The 25,272-nt window shown below is 39.6% G+C and overlaps 2 protein-coding genes across 8 annotated transcripts in view; one reads left to right on the top strand and one right to left on the bottom strand.

The window, feature by feature from the left end:
* The first annotated feature begins 2,502 nt into the window (after positions 1-2,502).
* DCSTAMP (dendrocyte expressed seven transmembrane protein) lies at positions 2,503-11,298 on the top strand. Of its 7 annotated transcripts, none has more exons than XM_015856036.2 (6): positions 2,503-2,665; positions 3,715-3,836; positions 5,455-5,578; positions 6,928-7,984; positions 8,537-8,851; positions 9,590-11,298. In XM_015856036.2, the coding sequence occupies exons 4-6, from the start codon at positions 6,965-6,967 to the stop codon at positions 9,671-9,673; spliced, it is 1,419 nt and encodes a 472-aa protein (XP_015711522.1). In that variant the 5' UTR covers positions 2,503-2,665; positions 3,715-3,836; positions 5,455-5,578; positions 6,928-6,964; the 3' UTR covers positions 9,674-11,298. The 7 variants fall into 7 exon arrangements, with proteins under 7 accessions (XP_015711522.1, XP_015711523.1, XP_015711521.1 ...); XM_015856037.2 differs by having other exon boundaries at positions 3,703-3,757; XM_015856035.2 differs by having other exon boundaries at positions 3,703-3,836.
* A 2,695-nt stretch (positions 11,299-13,993) lies between these two features.
* The window catches only part of DPYS (dihydropyrimidinase), a 29,657-nt gene continuing 18,378 nt past the window's right edge, over positions 13,994-25,272 (bottom strand). Inside the window, exons 9-11 of the mRNA XM_015856032.2 lie at positions 19,730-19,937; positions 17,475-17,577; positions 13,994-16,014 (exon numbers count right to left, since the gene is read on the bottom strand). Coding sequence (XP_015711518.1) covers positions 17,506-17,577; positions 19,730-19,937 — 280 coding nt within the window. The 3' untranslated portion in view covers positions 13,994-16,014; positions 17,475-17,505. The remainder of the gene's footprint in view (positions 16,015-17,474; positions 17,578-19,729; positions 19,938-25,272) is intronic.

The raw sequence follows: 25,272 nt of genomic DNA, 5'->3' as shown, positions 1-25,272 counted from the left end.
CTTACTGTAGTAAAGGGGGCCTATAGGAAAGTCAAAGAGGCGCTCTTTAACAGGAAGGGCAGTGATGGAACAAGGGAAAATGGTTCTAAATTATCAGAAAGAAGATTTAGGTTAGAACCATAAAAGAGAATCATAATAGATTAAGTTGGAAAGGATCTTAAAGACTGTCTAGTTACAGCCCCATGCCTTGGGCAGGGTTGCCACCTGGCACAGGTTGCCCAGAGAACCTGTGGATGCCCCATCCCTAGAAGTGCTTAAGGCTAAGCTGAATGAAGCCCTGGGCAGCCTGATCTGGTGGGTGGCCAACCTGACCATGGTAGGGGATTGGAATTAGATGGTCTTTAAGGTCTGTTCCAACCCAAATCACTGTCTGATTCTATTCTTTGTTGGAAGGATTCTCTGGAGTACATCTGTTCACCTCCTCAAGCAGGGACACCATTCTATGAATCTCTAAACATCTGTGACATGCTGAATTGAAGTTGATAAGTCAGGTTAGATAGAGACTTTGTCTGCCTTAATATGCCCTTACCTGGATCACTTTACAGAATTTTCCCTTATATGATACTATGAACAATATGCTCTGCTAAAAGGATAATTTAATTAATTCCTCCTATAATGAAACTTTAGAAACTTCCTCAAGTTATGGATGGTCCACTATATCTAATTATATCTGTACATTATGCATAATTTAGACGCTATAAGTATTATTCTATTTTCATCTTGCTGCCTGAGGACTTGATGAACTTGTGCAGCAGTTGCTCTTGAAGTAGCTTCTCTGTGGAGAAGCCTGGTCATACAATGGACCAGTGCTCTCAGTACTTAACCTCAGTACCTACCAATTAATTGTAAAATTACATGCAGAGCCATTTCAACCAAGGGCAAATAGATAATGTTCATGCCAGCATGTCTGTAGTTGCCAGTTAGAATCTACAGTTCACAAATAGACTGAGGACAGAACTGAATCTGATGGACAACCCTGGATCTTTGAATTCAAACTATAAATGAAAGTTAATCTCCAATTTAGAATTCCTCAGGTCTAGCATGTAACATTTCTGCAACAGACCCAACCACCTCTGAGATTTCTGATAAAAGCACCAGGCATATTTTATTCCAAAAATGGTTCTGGAAGTTTAAACAGAAACAATGAAGCTCTAAATGCAGGTCAGTTCTGAAAGTGTCTGTACAAGACAGTCTAAAGAAGATATTATTGGAAAGGTACCATGGCCATTTACTGAGTAAATTGTGGATAAGGATCCTCTTACTACTTTTGCTGTTGTTATCCATTTTAAGAGGTAGAATCAGCCTTTGATTTCCTTTCAAGTAAGTCTGTAGTCCTCTTCCTTTATCAAATAGCCCTCATGGAAACTGAAGGAAAGGACTGCCCAGTTCAATGGATCCATCCAAGATCTGATAGGAGCAATGTGACTCATTTCAAGAGGAGAGGATGGGTGTCAAAGAACTCTTCTTTTCCTCCATTACACACAAATACACACACAAAACCACAGCCTTTAATAAAAAATAAAAAATCATTTAAAGTAAAATTTAGGATTGCCAAAGGCCTGATTAAAGCAAAACAAAATTTTTATAGATTTTCCAGAAAGTGTTAAGAAATACAATCTTATTTATCTACTAAATAAATCCAGAGTTATATGAAGTCTCTGCTGTGTGTTGTGTTCCCATACCACACCACACCACACCACACCACACCACACCACACCACACCATACCAATCAATCATTCCAGATCATAGAATGGCTTGGGTTGGGAAGGACCTTAAAGACCATCTGGTTCCAACCCCCTACCATGGGTTGGTTGCCATCCACTGGATCAAGCTGCCCAGGATCCCATCCAACCTGGCCTCAAAAGTTTTCGGGGACAGGGCATTCACAGCTTCTCTGGTCAGCTTGTGCCAGTGCTTCACCTCCTTCTGAGTGCAAAACTCCTCTGTAACATTTAACCTAAATCTCTCCTCTTTGTTTTTAAAACCATTCACTCTTGTCCTGTCAGTTTCAGACCCTTTAAAAATCCCTCCTGTTTATAATCTCTCTTCAAGTACTGGAAAGCCTCAATGAGGTCTCCCTGGAGCCTTCTCTTCTCCAGGGCGAACAACTCCAACTCCCTCAACTTGTCTTCAGAGGCAAAATGCTCCAGTTCTGTTTATCTTTATGGCCTCCTCTGGACCCTCTCCAACAGCTCCTTTTTGTTTTGTAAGCACAATATTTACAAAGGTCTCTATATGAACATTTCTAGAGTAAAAATGCTTAGAGCTTCAAAGTTCTTTGGGCACTGAATTGCTGCAGGTTTCAATGGGAAGCACCAAAATAGCTGAGATGCCGCAGACATAAGGCATTATTCGACATAATTTTAAGACACTGAAATCTAGGACCAGAACTCATTTTCTGCTATCTATTACTCTGCCAGAAAACAAAGAGGTGGAAACTGGCACTTGCAAATTATGTACTATATTTGTTCTTGTGCATAAGTTACTTCCTTATGAATCTTAGTCAAAAAAAGAGTAATTTCAAAATTGTGGTATGCTTGACTCATCGAGGGAGGGTATGGAAAAGGAATTACTCATGTTATTTTTTGTTAGCACCCATCCTGGTTCCTCAACAAAATCAAGAAGCATGGCACCGAGATGATCCTTCATGCACTCTACAGGAAGGTCTGTAAGTAATACTTTAGGATAATATCAAGTAACGGTGCATGGTAAAGATGGAGGGGGTTAGCTCTTCTAAGGTAAAGGAACTTGCTTTAAGTTGGTTGTTTTCACCTTACTGACTGGACAGTCTATTCCTAAGGTTCGTAAACAGAGTAGACTCAGGCTCTGCCTGTAATACAGTGATGTAAAATACAGGAGAAGGAACCGTGTAGCTCTCCTTGACAGTGGTATTTTCTACATTCTAGAGTTGTTTTTGTCAATATGCAAACTACCATTCTATTTTCTGAAACTTGGCCCTCATTCCTGCCTGTGCTTTAAGCGAAGTCTGTGGGTCTGCTGTGCCGAGTTCTCCAAACTGTCCACAGCAGCATCTGTGAGAAAGTATGATTTCAAGTTTGTTGTTCTTTCTGTAGCTACCCCAGATTCTACAGCTGCTCACAACATGTGTTGTTTTCTCTTCTGAGCACTCAGCTCAGCCAAAAAGTAGCCGTGCTTACAAAGGAGAAACATAGGATATTCAATACACCTGACTTTGAATAGCTGTCTCTGAGCAATCTGGGGTATTTTGGAGGTAAATATAGGGAAGAAGCTCAGATAGGATGCAATTCAAGTCACGCAAGCAGGGGCTTCTAAGTCAGGTCTGAAGTTTGGCTCTGGGAAGCTGCACTTCTCATTGACGTTAAGACAGGCAGCTGAGATGTGGACAGTACAGTTTTGACATTTAGTATTAGATCACACTTAACCAATTTGTAGCATCTTAAAGACCCAATAATATCTCACAGAGTTCATAATTTTCCTGATCCAGTGTTTAAAAGAAGAAAAAGAGATCTCAATCAGTTATGCTTTTTTTTCTTGTGTTGCTTTAGATGGTGGTGTGGTTTTTTTTTTGGTTTTTTTTTGTTTTGTTTTGTACAATATTGTAATTCTGTGTCTATGTTTTTTATTCTTTCAAGTTCCTAACTCTACATATTTGCTAATGTATTTCAGTCCTCACCTGTGTCTGTTGTGTTTAATATGATTTACTCTCCTTCCTCCTGCAGTTAGAAACTAAGGATGGGAACACAAGAAATGGCAGGCTACTAAAGGAGCCCTGAGGTAGTTCCATCCATCTTGATGGATTTTTGATTGGACTTATTTCTTTGCTGAATGCCCTGCATTAACCACGGGAAGTAATGTGAGACTCCCTCTTGTATTTTTGTCTCTTGTGAAGAGTAGTTTATCATTGTATTTTTCTGATGGTATCCAAAAAAGGGAAGCAATTCTCTTACATTTCAATGCAAGAAAATTTCCCAGCTTATCCAGGCTGGGAAAGCAGGCTGCTGAAACTGCCAAAAAAGGAAATATTTGTTTTTATGTTCTTATTGTGTTCTTTTTCCTAATTCCTGTATGAAATCCAAATCAGACTTACGAGGCAAAGAGCACTGTGTAGCTGACACTTTACCACCAAGATCTAAGTCTCCCATTCTACCTGATCCCTCTCCTTTCTAGTGACTTGTGCTCTGAGATCACAAGGTGCTGAGGCACAGCACAAGCAGGGGCTGGCTGCACAGCCACTCTCCTGCTGAGCGCTTTCAAATAAGGCTGTCCTGTGGAGAGCCGTGTCTTCACTACCAATCATAGAATCATAGAATTATTTGAGTTGGGAGGGACCCTTAGAGGTCATGTAGCCCATTTCCCCTGCAGTGAACAGGGACACCTACAGCTACATCAGTTTGCTAAGAGCCCTATCCAGCTTCACCTTCACTGTTTCTAGGGATTTGTTCTGCCATAGCCACTTGCTCTGATGATTGCTGTAGTTACATGGGTGCTCCTCATATTTGAAGGGAATATTTCTGAAACTGTCTCTACCCAGGCTGTTGCTTGCTTAGGAATTACAGCCAGACCTACATTTCCAATGTATGGGTGACTCACCCATGCAAACTCCTTGCTTAATATAATGAGAGAAGCTACTGTTTCCTAGAAGTGTATAGTGAAAAAAAGAATGGGACTTGGTAATTTAATAGCTCTCGTGAAATATTTTGGGTGGTTGGTATAAGTTATAAATGAAGACAGACAGCAGGGACAAACCTTATTTAGCAAAGCATGACAAATGCCATCACATGTTTAAGCCTCCTTCCTGTACTGGCGCAGATCTAACTCAGACAAACCTGGTGCTAATCCATATATTGGAAATGGAGCTCTGGTTGCTTAGCAGAGTAAGGGGCTGGGACAGGGTCAAATCAGCAGTGAAGATGACCATATGCTTGGACAGTGACCACAAAATACCTACAGCTGGCAGGGAAACAAATCATACATGGTGTGAACAAGCACTGTATAACACTGACCCTGCTTTAGCTGAAAGCTTGTGGCTGAGCTGGAAAAACATTTTCTAAGGATGCTTGATGCTATGCACTTATTTTTCTACTTACTTAAAATCTGTAGGCAATATCTAAAATATCATAAGCAGGAACTTAAATACCTCTTAACTACATTGCATTAATCTCAGTATATTACAAGCCTTAAGAAGCATGGACAAAACTCCTTGTTGGAAAGAATCTGTTCTTATAATTACTCCTGCCAGCATGCCATATGGTGGATGAACATCATACTTCCAGACCTGAGTAAGCACTTCGCAGCAAGGGAAACTAAGACACAGAGGAACCCTTAGGGTTCTGCAGGAAACTCAGGTTCAGAGGCAGTTTCCAGCTCCCCTCTGTGGTGTATGACACAAGAAAACTATGGTGGAAAGTCTTCGGCACTTAACAGCAATAAACTGCTTTTCAAGGCACATTCTTTCCTTATGCTTAATAAAGGTAACAGCTGCCACATCGATACGTGCTATAGGACAGAAGAAAAAAATGCTTTGCTTCAGACTGCGATTGAAATGAAGGTTTTGCTCCTGTCACCCTCCTGCTAGAATTCACCCAGCAGCTTTAGGTGAGTTTTTGTGGCTTAAGTTTTCAAAAGAAAGCAGTCCAGAAAGTTCTTAGGGTTTCTCTTCCTTTGAGCACAGACTTAGCCTCTATCACTGAGCCACTCAGCTCACTGATTTATTTCTAACTCTGAGCCAGAGTGTTATTTCCCCTTCTGAAGCACTCACAGCTGTTTAAGTTCTTACTGATACAAGAATTTTTGGCCTCCATAATTTTTTAGACCTCCATTTTTTATCCTTTATGTGCTTCTCCTGCACTCAATATTTAGTTCTACTCCCGATGTCCTATGGGGGAAATAGAGCACCCAGCTGATGGGGAGGATCTGCCTGCTCTGCTCACCCTCTGCTCTTGTTGCATTCACAGCCAATGGCGACAGAAAAACAAAACCAGTAAACAGTAATAAGGACAGGAAGGGGGAAATGGCACAGTAAATGCTTGCAGAATTCATAAAGTCAAATGCCAGAAAAATACAGCATGTCTATAAAATAATTGTTTGGTTCCTGGCTACCTGCTGTGTTCAAGCTAAACAAAAGACAAAGTAATATCTTCAGGATGTATTTGTGAAGGCAACTGTTCCTCATTGCAGGGTAAAATTGCAACAGTTTATTTTATTTAATTAGTATCTTATTTGTTCTAGTATGTTAAAAGGCTAATAAGCATATAAATTAGAAAAAAAAAAAAAGCACTATAAATGTATTACAAAAGAAGTAGGAAAGATGTGAACGTGGAGCAAATACAGTCTCCCATCAGATTGAATTAATTTCTAGTGCGGGCATGCTGTAGGCAGAGAAGGTGAAAAGAATGAGCAATTAGAGTTAACTAGATATGTGGGCCAGTATGCTGTCCCAGGAGAGACCCGGTGAAGGAATGATGCCTCTGAGACTCAGTCTGTACTGACCTACCTCCAGCTGAAGGAGAAGACCTCCATCCTCCTTCCTTATCTCATGGCTCCCCATCTCTCTTCTCCCCATCTCACTGCTCCTCATAATCATCCCCTACACATGTGCATACTCTGGGAACATGTTGCCCAGAGAGGAGGTGGATGCCCATCCCCAGAGACATTCAAGGTCAGGCTGGACAGGGCTCTGTGCATCCTGCTCCAGCTGTAGGAGTCCCTACTCACTGCAGGGGGAGTTGGACTAGATGACCCTTAAGGGTCCCTTCCAACTCAAACAGTTCCATGATTCTATGATTCTATCTATACTGAGACTCAGATTTGGTTCTCAGTGAGGCAGTTCAGCTGCCATGTGAGTCAGATCTCTATTTTTCATGATGTGAAGCTGTCAAATACGCCTTGTTGTCAGTGCTGTGACCCTGTATCTAACAGCATTTTTTGTTTTCCTTTCTCCTTAGTTTGAGCTTCTTCAGTGTCTGCAACTATCAGAAGAAAATGGGACTATTTGCCTTGGCAGCCCAGAATGCCTGGAGTGTGTTTGCATCAGAAAGGAGGCCTGGCTGGAAGTACCTGATGCAGCTTTTTGCCATTTGCTCTGCAGTTGGCTTCCTCTTAAGCGTCCTCCTCTTCCTTAGCATCCATGTCTCCCTGAAGGAGCAGCCCACGTGTCTCTTGCTGCTTTGTGGCCTCATCTGGGTCTCACTCTCCATCGCTCTCTGCTTCTCCAAGCACCTGCGCTGCTTCAGCGCCCTATTCCTTCTCTCCTGTGGGCTGCGGGAGGGAAGGAATGCTCTCCTTACAGCTGGTACAGGCGCTGTGGTAGCTGGCAACATCCAAAGCATTTTCCACAACCTAAAGGTTCTGACAGACAGCATAACCTGCAATTTAGAGTATGAGAAATTTGACTTGATAAAATATTACATTGAGGCTGTAAAATGGATTTATGAGATGGCCAATCTTCCTACCGACCTACTTGCTGTGGCAATAAAGCATGAGTTTACATCATCTTACTCAATTTCAGATGACGCACTCAAACAAGAGCTGAATGACACAAAACAAGAAATCCAGAGAGTTGCTAACCAGATATCTTTTATGCTGAATATATTGCCCTGTATAGGCCAGAAAGTATTGCCTATAGTGGGGATTCTTTTAATTTCTTTTGGAACTGTGCTTTTTATCAAACATTTTGTGGGCTCTCATAATGCCAAGTTTAAGAATACTTATATCACAAAACGGTTCATCACATTTGATGAGCAGCAAAAGAAACAGCAAAGGCCGTGTCTTCTGCCACTTAACAAAAAGGAGAGAAAGAATTATGTCACAATCCCATCTTTCAGCTTCAAAAGGAAGGAGAGAAAGCAGATGCAGCATTTTTTTCTCCCTGTAGTTATTCATCTTTGTGTCTGGCTTCTGTTTGCTGCAGTAGATTATTTGTTTTATTGGCTAATTATTTATGTGAACAAACATCTCCAAGAATTACCAGATCTGGAGATTCAACTCAGACTCTCTCAGCAAGTAAGTACTTACTTATCTATACTTCATATTTCTCATTTTAACTTAGTGTTGAAAACTTTCCCTTCATATTCAGCAGCTGCAGGAGCAGAAGCACAGCCAACAAGCTGATGGTTCCTTTGTGGCACTGTAATTCATATGTTTGCTTGAAAGAGGGCCATTGCCATTACAGCTATGTATATAGGTGGAGCCACAGCCAAAGGGACAGGCATGCTCTGCTCCACAGCATTACTCACAAAGAATGTCTCCCCAATGGGGGATCTGAGCAGATTCGTGGGGGTGGGAATAAATTAAACCACTGCAGCCAGAGCAGCTAAACATTTTTCTGGCAGAGCTACTAAGAATGTAATTGTAGGACAGTGCCCCAGGAGAAATGGAGAAAATGCAGTGTGAAATATTTTTCAGATAGCTAATAAATATATTGTTATTCATAGGCACTGGATGGATTAGACAATTAATGGACCTTAGGAAATGTGAATATCCAATAGGAGAAATATTAAGAAAGGAGGGAACCAGTACTATCACTAACTCTCTTTTCCCATTTTTCTTGTGCAGAAGAATAATCCTATCATTGACACGAATAAGCATATTGCAAAGAATGATATTTTGAAGATCTCTTTGTTTAAGAATAACTGCATCCCTCAGCCAGAACTCCACCTCTCCACGACATGGCTCCAGCTTGGAATAATCATCTTCTTCTTAATCATTTTCGGGTTATCCTCTGGCCTCCTGACCCAACTCAAAATACTTGTGTCAAATTCATTTTATCCTGAGGTGGAGACGAAGAGGATACATTATTTACATGCAAAATTACTCAAGAAAAGAACAAAGATACAGCAGAAAGCTGTCAAGAATGCGTTTGCTAGAACGGTAAGCTGTCAGCACAATGGAAAAAATCAGGCTCTCAGCACTGTAGGCAGATTCCTATCCAGGAAATACTTAAACACTTCTTAATTTCAAGTATGCGCTAATAGATTTTCTCCAGTGCTTGCCTACACAAGGGCTGGAGACAACTTGCCTATTGGTAAGATTAGACTACAAAACTGTGGTGTTCTGTCCTTCAATTCACATGCATTAGACACATACATAATGGATGCACCCCAACCAGTGCCTGCTGGAAAGACTAAGAGCTCTAACAGAATCACAGAACTGCAGAATTGTAGAAGGGACCTCAAGAGACCATCGAGTTCAACTGGAGGAGAAACTTGTTTTCACAAAGGCCTGATAAGCACCTCCAGTACAAAGAGTATTTCCACAGTGCAAATAGCAAATATCAGGCATTTGTGAGCTGACCCTTTATGCTGCAAAACATGTTGTTATTTAGGAAAACAGAAGGTACTATATTTCTGTTTTAAAAGCACTGTGGTGTTGGAACTGCAAATAGAAATTTTCAATTGTAAAAACATTGATTCCATATCTATCCACATATGCGTACAAATGGAAAAATACACATGAATATATTGAAGGCAAATACTTTCATATAGTTGCAGACATGGCCATATTTTTTCTTTTATTTGTTTTTAATAGCTTTCAGTACTGACCACAGCATCTGAGTGAACTGTAACTCAGAAATACTATGACCTAAGAATCATACTTCTTTATTTTCAGGTCAATTTTTGGTTCCCAATTCTTAGGGCAAGAGAAACCATGAGGAAGAAAGACAAGGCTACATTAAATGGCAACATGGTGTGAATGAGACCAAGTGAAACTTTGGATAAGGCTGGATATATGCTTCCATCCATTGTCTGAATGAATAAATACTTAAAACTTTCCAGTAGCAAATGTCAGAAGCTGTTCTCCACCTGAAAAACTGAAAAATATCAAGTATGGGGCAAAGATTACTCTGTGTCTGTGGAAGACGACCACGTGAGAGAACACTTCAACAAACTGGACATACTTTAATCTGTGGAATGTGATAGGATACACCCATGGGTGCTGATGGAGCTGGCTGTGCCGACGTGAGGCCATTCCCAATTGTCTATACAAGACATCAAGGATGCTGGAAGAGACTGCTGAGCACTGGAAGAAAATGAATGTCACATCAGTCTTCAAGAAGGGCAGGAAGGAGGACAAGTGAAATAACTGGTTGTTCATCCCCACCTCAGACCCTTGGAAGGTGATGGATTCTGGAATCCATTTCCAAAGATAAAGGTCAGGGAGGCAACTGGGACAATCACCTGAGCATGATATATATATATATATATTTTTTTACTTTGAAAGTGGTCTGATCTGGCGAGGTTATGGAGCCTCCAGCCTTGGAGACCCTCAAAACATAACTGGAACAGCCCTGGGCAACTCAGAGCAGTGGAGTCAGAGAGCATTAACCCAGAGATGGCTGCCAGCCCCAGCTGCCCTGTGACTCCTTGCCTGTCACAGAAACCTCTGCAAAAAACATAAGGCATGCACAGCAGAAACTTGTGTTGATTTGTGAATGCTTTGTGTGCCATCACACAAATACTGCCTGACAGCCATCCTGGTGTCATGCACTCAAGCAGACTAAGGCCCTGCTCACCTTGGTGTCTGCACACACACATACCTATGTGCTGAAGGGGAGCAGAACTGCAGGCAGAGGAAACATTTGCTCTTCCCTGCCTCCCTAAAGCTAAAAGACCGTGAAATAACTGCATATTCTACACATTATTTTGAATTCTAAAACAAATTCCTCTTTAGGGCCTCAAAGACTTTGGGGTTCATCCCAGTGACAGAACAGCTCCTGCCCTGACATAGAGTACAAGGCCTGCTCCTTCTGGGCCCAGTGGTGGAGAGGTGAACACCCAGTAACTGAGGTCCTTCTGTTGTGCAGCTGAGAGGGTGGGTCTGCCTCTCCTGACACTGCAGAGACATACTCCTCATTCTGTGGAGACCTTACAAGGTGTGTTTTCTCCCATTTGTTTCTGTCCTGTGAGCTGGAGATGTCTGGGGGTTTGTTGATCTTCATCTGCCTCCTCTGCGTGTTGTTCAGTTCTTCCCATTGCCTGTTTATCACAGACCCCAACCACACGATTACATTCTTTTTCATCTTTTCCTTAAAAACACAAAAACAAACAAACAAAGTAAAAAAGTCTACAGGTTACAATAAAAAGACAATATTCCATCCACAATTATTTCTGTTCCTCTTCTTTCCTACCCTATTACATCCTGCATTTTACTTTGGCTCTGTTTCCCTGCCTTCATCATTCAGAGTCCCCTTTCCTCTTTTGCCGTGTTCTCTTCTGCTCCAATACATCATACTTCCCCACGGATAAAAACCATATATTTTTTCTCTTTCCGCTGAGTAAAAGTGAACTGTGTTTGAAATTAAAGGTTTTATTTATTCATTTATTGACTCAATGGAAGTTTTTAACCTCTTTCCTCATAGTGAGCATTGTCTTTAGCTGCCTCTCTAGGGGCTGTCAGAAATGCATCACACACCCCCAGTGCTCTGAAAAGCCTAAGGAGAGGTCTGGATTTGACTTCTGACCCCTTTGTTCTGTTCATTTCCCCAGCTTACTTCAGAGCTCGGCTTTCTTTTTAAGCACCCTTCAGTAGTGTATGAGCTGTTTGATTTACCGTGCAAAATCCCCCAATTGGCTCAAATCTGGTTTGCAAAATTAATGAAAGGCTGTCCTGATTGCTTTGTGAAGATAATTCAGAGCGACACGTTGGCTCTCCTGACCCTGACACACAGCACAAATAAAGCCATTTCCTACCAAGGACTGTGTTTATGGAACTGTCCTCATTAGCACCCCAGGCCCTGGATTTGGCTTCCTTCATAACTAAGAGAAACAGTGTTTTTTGGGTTGTTTTTCCAGTGCTCGTTTCATGTGGGCAGCTGGGTGTGCTGAGGAGAGGGTGCTGGGTTCGGAGCTGCTTTACACCTTACCATCCCTGATCCATCCCTGCCCTGTCAGCTTAGTGACACAGACTCATTTGGCTTTTATCACAGTCTAAATGGCTCAGATGTTTTAAAATAAAAAACAAAGGAGTAAGAAAAGTCGTTCTTTTAGTTCTGTTTTACACTACAAATGAAGAAAGTAAGGGTCAAAGGATCACTATTCACTGCTGATTAAATAAGACCTGTGAATGAGGATGTTACTGTTAACTTAGTGAGCACAGGCTTCAAAATATGGGACTATATTGCAGCTGAGCACGGGAACAGCTTCCTGCCTGTGTGCCATGCAAGCCCTGCCCTCCAGTGGCCATGCAGAGCTGCACGCCTGGTGATGCAGATGGACTCAGCTCTGGGTGCTGCAGCAGGAGAGGAGCGCTCGGTGCCCCTCAGCTCTTCAGAGGGAGCTGGGCAATAAAACCCATTGTGGCCACACAAGCGTTTCTCTGTCAGATTACGAGGATGAAAGAAATAACATGTATGCTAGGATGTCCCAAATTGCCATTCCTGCTCTCATAATCCTTATTAAGAGAGAGATTGGGGTTCTAGAAATCCCCAAATTATGTCTGCATGGAGAGAGTGACAAAAATATGACTACTTCTTTCCTTTCCTTATTTAACTGAATCTTAACCTTTCTGCTCCTGCAGGGCCCCAATGAGAAGTGCTGAGCAGGGATGAGGCTGTTCTGTGCTTCAGCCACGGCAAAGCAGATCCTCAGCTGCTCTGTACTGGGATCTACTGCTTCAGGAAATAAATAAATAAATAAATAAATAAAGGGTTTAAGGCAGCAATGCCAGCTCATAAAGCAATAAAGAGATAGTCCATTTTGCCCAGCTGGACAAAGAACAGAAAGAAGAGTCAATAAAATCCAACATTTTTCTCAGTAGAGACTGGAGAATGTGCCTGAATGAGGCAGGATTCAAACATCTGCAGGAAAGTGGTTGTTTTGCTTCCAGGGAAAGGACCAAGAAAACTGTGTGGGCTGCAGAACTCACCTCTAATCCAGCTTTCCAAGGCACTGTGGTGCAGCCGTTGACTTAGGAAAGTAGTTATAGCACAGGCCCAGCAACAACTTTGTGCAGATGAATTACAGGCAGTAGCTGGGATGAAGCTTTAGGACAAATTCAGAAGGCTTGTAAGGTCTGGAGGAAGAGGCAGGGATGGGACACCAATGCTTCAGCTGAGGAACTGTGCTGAAATAAATGTGTTTTAAAATCACTTCCTATATTAAATATATGCAGTTCTACCATATTTTGTTCTGCTGTCAGTTAATTACTGGAGTTCCAATATTAGATCCCAGTGAAGATCCCACCATTACAGTGTACCCATCGTAAGTAGAAAAATAAAACAGCAGGGATTCGGACCATGACAGTGTCAACTTCAGTAGTGGTGCCTGGATAGCGTGGCTGACAACAACTTGGCATCACACTGATTCTCAGGGTTCATATCCTGGGGCAGCATGAGCCATGGAACAATAAATACTCACCAATTTCACAAACCTGACAGGCCTCAAGGATGTAGAGATAAAACAGATGCTTTGGTGGAAATTCCAGTTTACGGCATGCAGGTAATTTTTTTCACATCTGCACAATATTTAAATGTCATTGCAGTTGGATAGTAGGCATTTGTTAAGAACAAAATCCTAAGGATTCCCCCGTAAGGAATATAAGCCATGACAGAGAGCAGAAAACACCATCACAGGGATGAAGAAGCATTTGCTAATGGTACCAGGAGAAGTTTCCTCATTTTTAATCTAACAAAAATGTGTAGGAAACAGAAAAGATACATTTTTTTCCATGGTTAATATACTTTCATGGCTTAAAAAGCTCAGTTTACATGATGGGTGTTTATATAACTCATAATACTTGCTGTTATCTTACTGTGAAAGCATCTGGTGCTAGAAAAATGACTAACTTTGTTCCTTTGGGCTGTGTTTTATACCACTTTGATCTCAGTAAGGATCCCAAGAGGAAAAAGACATTTAAAAGCCCCGGACACCTACCTCCACAGTACCCAAAGGGCTGGCAGCCTTTTCCCCTGGGTTTCAGTTCTGTAATAACTGAGTCACTTTGGCCTTGAGCAACAAATTTAAGCCAACACTGGATGTTAAACATGAGTCAACATCACATACTCAAACACTTAAGTGATTTCAGAGCTTTGAGAATTTATAGATCTCATGAGTGTACAGTCAGGATATTTATTAGCCTCCCAGGTATATCATGTGATTGCAAGGCTCTAGTAATTGTTAAACACCGTTATTAAAGGTTCCATGCAAATTCAAATTATCATTAGAAGTATAAACACATCTCACTGTACTCTTCTCAAATTTTTGCTCTTCTTCCAAGGTAGCAGATTAATTAAAAATAATGGAGACATACTCTTGGTGAGGCAAAACATAAGACAGGTATCCATCTTAGCAGGAAGTTCTAGTTCTGAAAGGGAAAGATGGGCTGGGTGGAAGGTAGCTGCAAGGTAGACATCTGAACCCAAATCAGGCATACTGTCTTGTAATAAGTAAGTGGGATGGCACTGCAAGGAAACTATCCATCTCATCCCAACGGAGAACAGATCTGGACAAGTTTATCCAGTCTGTTTAACATCCTGCTGTGGAAATGAACAGTGAAGGACCTTTTTCTCTTTACAAAGAGACTAGATGATAAACTCAGATACAGATCTACAGATCTAGAAGTCTACACAGAATGGTGAGTTCCACTGCCTTGTAATAGTCATTGTGATAGTACTGGATGCCTGGTTCTGCCATTCTGTCAAAGAGAGATTGTTCACCTCCATCACCTTACAAAGAAAAGTCTCCTTTGTTATTTAGAGACAGAAGAACTACCAATTCTTAGATTATTAGAGTTGGTTTCTGCTACAAGCTCATACATCATCCTACGCCTATGGATGTAACAGGAAATATATGACTGTCAAATCTAAAAGAACAGAATTATCATATGCTTTCTATATCTGTCTTACAAAGATGAATGTCCCTGTGTGCCTGTTTGGCTTATGGCTTGCACAGAACAAGTTATAGTGCTTCTACATACAGGACAAAAAAACCTCCATACAGGTGTTTTTCTGTTGGCCTCATTTCTCTCTTGAATATTTCTGCTGCTTAAAAATAGAAGGGCTATTGTGTGTAAAAATGTATATTTAAACATAATTCTAGGTTTCTGAAGCAAAACCTGCCTGTATGGAGGAACATATTTATGCTTCTTAGAATGCAGTTATTTCTCAGGGGGGAAATCAAATACATTTAACAAGTGAGAACATATATTTTTAAATTCAAGAATCCTATCCTAGAAAACAAATAAACAGAAAATCCCACCATTTGTATCATTTACATTGAGGGAAACGTCACATTTTCTGTTAAAAAATTTTCAAAGGTAATAATAATAATAATAATCATCATCATCATCATCATCATCTTGATTCATAACCCTTTGAGAGGGTCTGTGTCTCTCTACAAAGCCAGAATCACTACTGTAGATGAGTTCAGCAACACAATTGGCACAGATTTCCATAGGTTATAATAGGAAATAGTTGACCATGCCAATAAACACTTGGCTGTGTAACTGGCAATCCACATTAAAGACAAGAGTGGGGAGATGTAGCAGCAGCTCTAAAATAGTGACAGTTCCCCTGAGTCAGTACTTTTCTGTACCGTATCCCTTTCAGGAATAGAGAAGAGACAAGAGGAAAAGAGAAGAATCATCTCCAGTATCTGGTATGAGAATTCCTTGTGGCCCTAAATACAGAGATCTTTCTAATACATGAATTAGAGAATTACGGTTCATGTGCCGTGACTGGACAATGTGTTTAAAGGCTACTGTTCATTGCTTTTACTTTATAGGTTAATAGACACCCTTTAAAGATAAATACAAGAAATACTGCCCCCAAATTTACCCACATTTAAGAGCCTACAGGCCTACTGCCATATTACAATTGCAATTAATATTTTAATATTATGTCATTTTCTAAAATGTATTTTCACTCTCTACTAATAAAGGTTCTTTTAAAGAGAGACTGCAAGGCAACTTTCATGGAGGAAGCGCAGTGTAATATTTATTGGTTGGTGTTGTTTCACGTTGGCTCTAGAAAAGCTGGTTGTGAACTGAATGTGCACTGCTTCAGTGGAGACATCACGGTCATATTCATCTGCTTTTATCTATGGAGAAGAAAAAGACAGTATGATGTAATCTTTCAAAAGAAAATCTCTGCTTTGTAATTTGTCACTCAGAAAAGCAATAATGGAGAATGAGTGCTAGAAGCTGGAAAAAAAAAAAGATTATTTCTCCCTCACTCTATTGCAGCTTTAGCCTTTAGTCATCTCTATTACAAAAGCTTTCTCCCTTATGACAGAGGAAAACAAATAGCATGCTGCGCTCTCTTGCTGCTACTGATCCTCTAGACAAGCTTCCCTCTGAGGGAACTTTAAAATAATAATACAATAAAATGTGGAAAAACTAATTTAGCCCTCCCACCACTGCGGGTTTGTTCCTGTCCTCTTGTTAATCAGCACCAAGAACAAATTTTATGTGATGTGAGAACTGGGGCTTTACATTCATCTACTGGTAGCTACCTCAGTGTTGGTACTTATGCATGCCCAAAAACTCAGCCTGGATTTTGTCATGCTTACTGCCATTCACTATACCCCTGACCCAGATTGGTGTATGGCATCATCGTGTTCCAGCTGTGCTGTCTGAAGTTATTTTACTATATACTGAAGCATTTCTGCAACTTTTAAATGGTTAAAGTCTGAGATGCTGTTGCCTAGCCTTTCTCTCTAGTTGCCTTATCCATATGCTGCATAGCCCTGATCCTTGCTATGTTCTTCTAAGAGACAGTTCAACTCACTAAGCCATCTGAAAACTAGCCCAGAAAAATGAAGCTAATTGTTTGGCTTAGCAAGTGAATAGACTCACCAAAAAAAAAAAAAAAAAAAAAAAAAAAAAAAAAGATATACCAAGCACCAGAGCTTACATATAGTTAGTTCAGGGAATGTCAGTAACCAAGCTGTGTACTGTGGACACTGGTGAAGAGGGAGAAGGCAATGCTGGGTGTTACTACATATCCTGTTAGCAGCACTGAGCTTAATAGCAGCTCAGCCATCCATCAGACCACAGCTGTCCCTGACTGCAGCACTTCTACTGCACAAAGACAGATATTGTCCTTTCAATACAGACTTCTCAGCTTAATCCAAACAGCTCAACTGATGGACATTTATTGTGTGTAAGAAAGGAACATTAGAAAATTTGATTTTTCACTTCAAGCTGCTCTTGTGTTTCCTGTAAGCCTCACATTTACACTTTGTACTCCTGGTGCTTGAAATGGGATGTCCTACCTGAGCTCAGCTTTTCTATGACACTTCACACTCATACCTCAGTTTCATGATCAAACTCCATTCTCTTCTCTCATAAGAAGTTTTAAAATTAGGCTCCAATGAGAAATAGGACCTCCATACATGAGTTGCAACTCATTTTCATCAAAGATACCAAGACAGTTCCCCTTCCAAGAGAGCTCATTTCAGACAAGTCTGTCTGATGCCAGAAGGCCAGCTGTGCTTTCCTTGGAATTGCACGGAAGAATTAAGTAAAACAGTTTTCACTAATCAAGACAAACAGTTACCTGAAGGAAGCAAATCTAAGGAATGCAGCTATTATTCTGATTCGGGTGTTGCTGAGACCACGCCTGCATATGGTTCTCTCTTAACAGGAACTGGCTTGCAGACCTGCAATAAAGCATTTCAAACTTTAAAATATTATTTTTCTTCTTGCAATTGCTACCTCTACATAGTGAGAATAGCAGTCCTGAGATAACCCAGCTTTGTATGTTATGCTACTTAATGATTTCATCAAACTTCTCTCTTGAAAAGGTCCCTTACTCTGAGATTAAACTTCTCAGTTCTTAGCTTTCACCAGGTGGTAGTTCATTCTGTCTAGGACCCTACCAAAGCAACTCTAAAACCATTTTTCTAACAAGCAACTGACAATGTTCTACCTCAATTTATTGATGCTTCTCCCTTCCTTAATCTAAACAGATCTCAAAATGGAAAAATCCCAGAGATTGTGGCATATAAATAATCAAGAAAAAGAAATCCCAATCAGAAATCAACTATCTGCAGGATTTGGTAGTTTCTGTATATACATTTAGTATTTTTTCTGCTAATTTATCTCAGGAGAGAAGACGCAGAGCTCGCCAGAAGAGCTGACTCATTGCCCATTCACAATGTAAGCTTGTTCTTCATTACTATGTTCACATTTCCCAGTGATGTTCTTACTACATATAAGAGTTAAGTGAACATCAAGGAAACAAAGCTACTACTTCCCTGTGTGGCTTTCTACCATGCACCACCCTGACTACACAGAATATTGAGCTGGTAGAATATTCACTTGTTAAGTAATTTCCTTAAGGGAAATTTCTCCCAAGCTTTGATGGGAAACAGAAACCACAAAATTCACTGAAGTCTTAGAATTCTGTGTTTGCCAAATTTCTCATAAATTTTAATTTATTTTTGATACTGATCTTCCTCTCACAAGGGATATAAAGCTTTACTATTGATACCGGGATCTAGGTTCACTAATAATCAGCTATGCTGGAGGAAGAACTTAATTGTCATTTAGTCCTATTACTAGAAAAGGAATGCCCTAAGTCTTTTCTAGTGTAATGCCAGTACAAATCTGGTTTCAGTGGCTAGTTTCTATTAAAGTTACGTGGCATTTATATTGCACTGAAAGCTAAAGGAACTAACACTGCACAACAAAGAAGGTGCAATAATCATAAGCAGTTCTCATTAACAAAATACCAAACATCTTTGGTGCCCAGTGGATTAAACAGTCTCACAGGTGAGCAGAACATTGTGCATGACACATATCCAAAGGATACTTAGAAAACCCAAACATGCATCACTTATTTACCATTTCTAGCTTCCAGAGAAAAACTGCATGCTCATGAAAGGGCTTCTTTGCCTATCCCCTGAAGTGTATTACACCTATTGGCCAGTGGACAGACCACCAGCTTACAGAAGAGTGTGATGTCCTAAGGAAAACTTCAGTGATTTTCACATGCCTTTCACAGTCCAACAAGACAATCCTGAGATGTGATGCATAGAATTATCTTGGCAGCATTTCAAAGAGTCAGATCTCACATTGATGTTGGTCTAATTTAAAACTTCCAGATCCTGCAGTGAATTCTAATAATTCAGGTTGAGATTTTCAATCATAATTAGTCTGGGTGTTTAGAAAATTCTACCCATAATGAGCAACACTAATGCCTCAAGAACATTCTTCATGAATGCCTGCATGGCAAATAGGCACTGAAAATTCAATCTGCATTTATTTTGATTTTTTTTTTTTTTCTTTAAAAAAAGACAGAACAAGAGGCTGAACAATAAGCTTGGTCCAGCTGTATGTTTGCACATGTTAACTTTTTAGCATATTCTTGCTGGAACAGAGCTAAGTGTTCAATATTCTACAAGGCTTAACTCTAAATATCTGATATCTTCCTCCTGTGTAAGCTTTGTTCCTGAGTGTAATGCTAAGCCTTTGTGATTTCCAGTGAAAATAGTGGTGAAATGTAGGAAGTAGTCAGACTGCCCAGGTGCAAAATATTTTGGCCAATTTTACTGCAGATGGGACTTATTTAAAAGTACCTAGACTTTGTCTACAAGCTATATAGACTATCCTGAGAGCAGGAACTAATCTATGATATTTCTCTGTAATATAAAGAACAATAAAAATTGATTCCTTAGTTTAATTTCCTCCCACCTCAGTGGATTTTGATTAGTAAGCGAAATTGCCATTGAATCCCCAAACCTCTGTTCCCAAGAGCTAGTTAGCCTCATGTTCTAGAAAGCATTACGGAGATTTATTATTTTAATTAACCTCCTGCCGCTGCTTGACTCGTTCATAGACATATGGAGGGAATGGTGGACGAGAGACGTATTTGCCTTGTCCTGCTGTGACATTGAAATCTCCGTCGTGATAAACCACTTTGCCTCTTGAAATTGTTGTTACGGGGACTCCATGACAGACCATTCCTTCAAACACATTGAAGTTGTTGGCCTGGTGATGTGTCTTTGCAGATATTGTCCTGGGTTTATAAAAACAAAACAACCACAAAAATTACTATGACCCTTGCATTATGAAATTGTAAGAAATTGATAGTGGAAGATTTAGCAGCATTATTAAGCTATGACATTGGAGAGTACATCATGGAATAGCTGTAAAAATAGAATAGAGCATTAACATTTCATTGAACGGTAATTGCATTTCAAAAGAATAAAGAGGGAGTCAAAAGGACAGAACTTTGCAGCCTTGAAACACAAAATTTTCCACTGGAAAGAAATCAGAAAGAAAGAAAGAAAGAAAGAAAGAAAGAAAGAAAGAAAGAAAGAAAGAAAGAAAGAAAGAAAGAAAGAAAGAAAGAAAGAAAGAAGGAACGAGACAACCAACAGGTTGTAATATTTTATTTGGATAACATGATTGAATTTTGCCTTATCAAGGAAATATCTATGCACAATAAGGTAAGAAAAAGCTCTGACCTCTTAGCTGGAATGACTTGCAATTTAAAGTTTGAAAGGTATGGCTGCAGTGTTTCAAAGACTGAGACTCACAAATAAGGCAAAGGCCATTTAACTGGAAATTTAGTAGGTAAAAATGAATTTTGGTAACTCCTCATGTGAATTGGTTTGATCCAGTGACACACAGTCTAAATACCTCTGTGCTGTCAAATAATATTCACACTCCTACATACCTTTTCTCCAAGGGCACTAAGCAAATATAACATTAGATCTCAACTATACCATTCTGAGCTACAGTATTAATGCTTTGTGTATGCATAGACCACACTCTTCAGAATTTTTCTAGCAAATTTCTCTAATACTAACTGGCTAAACAAAAGTCAGACTCAATGCTAGAGTTGGCACTGTATTTGGAAATGCAGGCTGCATATAATTCCTTTACTATTTATATTATTTCTATTTTATCTACTAAGCTACTTAATATCTACTGTATCTAAAGCTGGTCACGAGATTTTGATATTTAATATCTGTTTCCAACCCTAAGATTATTATTTTTTCTTTAATATAGAAAGTTGATATTTTTGTTGCTATCTGTAATTTCTGAAAGGAGGGATGTTTTTTGTTGAGCATTCAGAATTTTCCATAATGAGTACATGGTAGAAAAAACCTGTCGTAAACATGTAGCACTAGACTCAGACATGGTATCTTATGCAAAATAATGTTTAAAGTAATAACTTATATGAAAAGTCAACAGACCAAAATATTAATCTATATGGAAAATACTATTAAAAATTTTAATTAACGTATTCATAATGTATTTATAAAAGTAAGAAAGTAACAAAATATCTTTCTTGAAGTGTAACAATTTTCAAAGGTAATCAAGTATTGAATATTTTAGATGACTACTTATATATAGTAAAAGTTAATACTAAAAAGATACATATTTTGCCTTTCCTGTTCTACTGAACTATAAGTTTGTTCTACTTAGGAAAACGTCCAACTCTCAGTTGCAACTGACTTTTCAAATGTTGTATATACAAAAATATTCCCTATGGCCAATCTGTCCATAGGAATAAAAAAACTTTCTTATTCAGCATAGCTTGGACATCATTAAACTTCTGCATTCTTACTCTCCAGAGCAGGAATCACCTTGTAAAATCATGGTAGAAAGAGCAAGCAATTAAAGTCAGATGTCCCTTGTATTCACCAATCCCATGAATACCTGTTGAACAAGTTTATGAGTGGGTGTTATAACAGCCCTGCAAAGAGCTGGTGAATGTTTTCCTCTGGCTTATTGCATTACACTTATGGGTCTACTTGCTAGAACAGTAAGTTAGAACTACTATAATATAATTATCTTCAGCATTCTCTGGGCATACCTCCTATCTATTTGAAGGCAAATGCTGGGACATAAAAAGAAAAATGGAAAAAGTACTTTGAGCAAATGAACAGGAAAATAAGCAAGATCCTTCAGTTCAACAAACAAGCTGTTTAAATGTGCTAGAGCAGGACCATGGAGGTAAACACGCCTCAAAGCCATGTCCTTCATAAAAATACAGAAAACAAATAGAAGTTAGTGCATTTGAAAGAAATATCCATTTGTACAGGTAAAACTTGCAATATGAGATAATAGATTTCCCAAAGCTTCTCTCAATAACAAACTTGTACAGAATTAATTTATAACTTTTTTCTTGAAACAAGACTTCGATCATGCTACCATTTCTGAAGGTTAAGTGCAGTCTCCCTTATGGAGTTCACCAAAATTCATCTATTCTTTAGGTTTTTAATGGAAGTGACAGTTTCAGGTAGGAAGGCAGCAATGAATTAAAACAAAGACAGTATGGTTGGGTCTGGAGCTCACATCTCAAACACCTTATGCAGCACACTGTGCAATGCTGTATCAGCCATCCTAGTAACAAGCAGCCTGCCGGAAAGCTCAATGAAATTTCAGTCTTTGCTCTGAAACTGAATGCTATTGTTTCTCAGTTAATGGCAAGAACATCTGAAACAATTAATTATCTGAAAGTAGATTGACATCATAGTGAAGTAGAGTGTCTTGGTTACCTCCAGCATCCTAAGTGACATCTGACACAAGGCGTCATTCAGCGTGAGAAAGCAGATTCTGAGTCTAGGCTTCAAAAATTTGAATGGCAACTTTTTATCAATTTCATACAATTCTCTAGTTCTTGCTATAAATTACAGAGGTTCTTGTTGCAAATAATCTTTTCTCAAATGGAGACAGAGATCAGAATGATTAATTACTTCAAGATCTTAAATAATATACTTTATGAAGAGGATACTGCAAAGACATCAGGCTCTGTTCTTTTTCCTACTTATATCAGTGTTCTTATGTAATTCACTTCAGCTGGGTTTGATACCTCCGCCTTGCAAACAGATTTCAGGCAATCAGTTTTAAAAAAATGATATTCCCAAGAATCAAAGAGGAAGACTTACTTCTGAGATTGTCCTTTATTTCCAATCCAGTGCATCTATCCAACCAATTTATAGTCAAAAAGCAATTCTTCTATAGCCAAAGGCAATTCAGTGTGTAGTAACCTTGTACTTATTTATGTTTTACGTGAGGAAGGGCTTTACAGCCATTCACAGAATACAATATCTAAATCAACTAGAAACGGAAGTTTGAAACTTAGAAAAGAGAGTCAAATTAGACTAATGCTTCAGTGTGAAAAGGTTGTAAAGCTGTAGTGTGATGTTCAGGAGAGTACAGGCAGTCAACCCAGAAGCTATGCACTTCATAAGCCCTGAAGCTTTGTAAAAAGCTAAAGTTAATAGATTTCAACTCAGGCACAATCCAAGAGCAATACAAACATGTCTAAGCCCCCATGAGAGCCTGAAACACTGAAAAGTGAGTTACAGTCAAGCAAGAAGGGCATCCACGTGAAGGGAAGGAAGCATAACATTAGGGTAAACTTCTACACCTCATAATGCATAGGAAATGAAGCTACATTGGCCCAGCGAAGGTGGATCCATTAGACTGATGTGTGCTCTAGGACCTAAACTTTAACTGATGTGTTTTCAAGAGGGGGCATAAGAAACAGAATGACATAATTTCAGTGGAAACTAGATGCAGACCTGACATACTCTAAATACTCCAGGCATAGGAATACAAAGGGATTCTGCAGCCAAGAGCCCCTAGGCAAGAACAGCTGTTGAACACCTCATCAGAGTGGAGGGACACAGATTTTATAATTACTTATGTGAAAACATACTAATAAAGGAAGCTAAAATTATCTGAGTCCACTTCTGAAAACTGTCAGCTTTGCTGACAACTCCTATAGAAAACTAACTTATGTTATAGGAAGTATTAGAGATATAAGCAACTTCTCTCAGAGCTTACAATGAAATATCTTTACACTTTTCAGAGCTGAGGGCAGGTGAGAAACTCCAGTTTGCTGAGGCTAATATCAGGCTCTGCGATTCGCTCCTTCACATTACTTCAGCTACCTTCACTTTTGCCACAGTGTTAACTTCATTTCTGAAAATCTAGTCAAAAATCTATTTCTGCTTCACCTTCCTGTGCTGTCCTGAGGCACCGTTCATTTATAAAGATAAGTAAAAAGGACTTTCTCAAAGAGACAGTTTTACTACAAAAAGGAAAGAAGTAAACAGAAAAAGGACAGATCTACATGGATTTAAAAGCTGACAACCCATTTTGTATTAAGTAATTGTTATGACTGCACATACAGTGCAGGCAACACTTAAAATTCTAAGTTACATCCCAAGATGCTTACAAATATGCCTAAATAAACAGTCTTTGAGTAGTTGTAGGAAGTGAGAGGATTTGTGGATAAAACAGAATTGCTAGAAGGGATAGGAAGTAAGTGATTAGGAGCTCTTTGTCACGGTGGCATATCTGAGGGACAGTATCTTTTATGCATTCTTATCCCCTAGGATACACCATTTTAAGATGGGCAGAGAACAACAACCAAATGATTTTTCTGATTACAGTAAGCAACAAATTTGTCAGCAATACCATCAGTCTGCTCCTATCAATCACTCCAAGTGGAAACTGTCAAACTGTGTGATGGGCAGGAGGGAAATAGTAATGAGAAATTAAGCTTGCAGGAAAGGTTAGAGAGGAAAATAGAAATGAGTCTATTCAATGATTAAAGAAGATCCGGGCATGACTCCTGGAGAGAAAACGACAAGATTACAAGAGGATAAAATGAGAAATAGTATTTTGTTTCTTGGTAAAATTGCTAAGATTCAATTCACCAAAGAGAGCAGTTGACATTTGGTGAGACAGCAACTTACTACGGAAACATACATCTCGCTCTCTCATAGAGGTGTATTTTGTTACAGTTCATAGAACCACAGTCACTGCAGTTGACAAGCATCTCCAGAGATCATCCTTCTTCATGCACTGGGCAGGGTCTGCCACAGCAGATTGCTCAGGGCTGTGCCCAGGCAGGCTTTGAGTATCTCAAAGGATGTGGACTTCAAAATCTCTTTCAGCAAACAATCTGATCAGCTTTGTGCCTATTTATTCTTACTTCATGCTCCCTAGATTGGAGATCACAGGTTTTTGACAGGAAGTCTGGGATTCTAGTGAAATAGCATACACTCATGCATGCACAGGCTTGTACTTGTGCAAAAGAATACAGAGATATTGATAGTGCTGGGACATACTTGTCCTATGCATACATATTGGTATGCTACATTATTTCATTTTGCTTAATTCAGTCTAGACGAGATTATCCATTTACTCAGTATTCAATATTATCATCATAGTATCATAGTCTTGTGTGGGTTGGAAGGGACCTTAGAGATTATCGAGTCCAACCCCTGGGATTCGAGCCTCCCGTGTAGCAGAGCAGCACTTCTACCGCTTGCGCCACAGAGGGATTCATCAAAATAATAAGGCAGACACAGCATTATTTATTC

The sequence above is a fragment of the Coturnix japonica genome, chromosome 2 (assembly GCF_001577835.2).
Source record: "Coturnix japonica isolate 7356 chromosome 2, Coturnix japonica 2.1, whole genome shotgun sequence".
Taxonomy (NCBI): Eukaryota; Metazoa; Chordata; class Aves; order Galliformes; family Phasianidae; genus Coturnix; species Coturnix japonica.
Note: the sequence above shows the minus strand (reverse complement) of the source record. Positions and strands in the feature narration are given on the sequence as shown.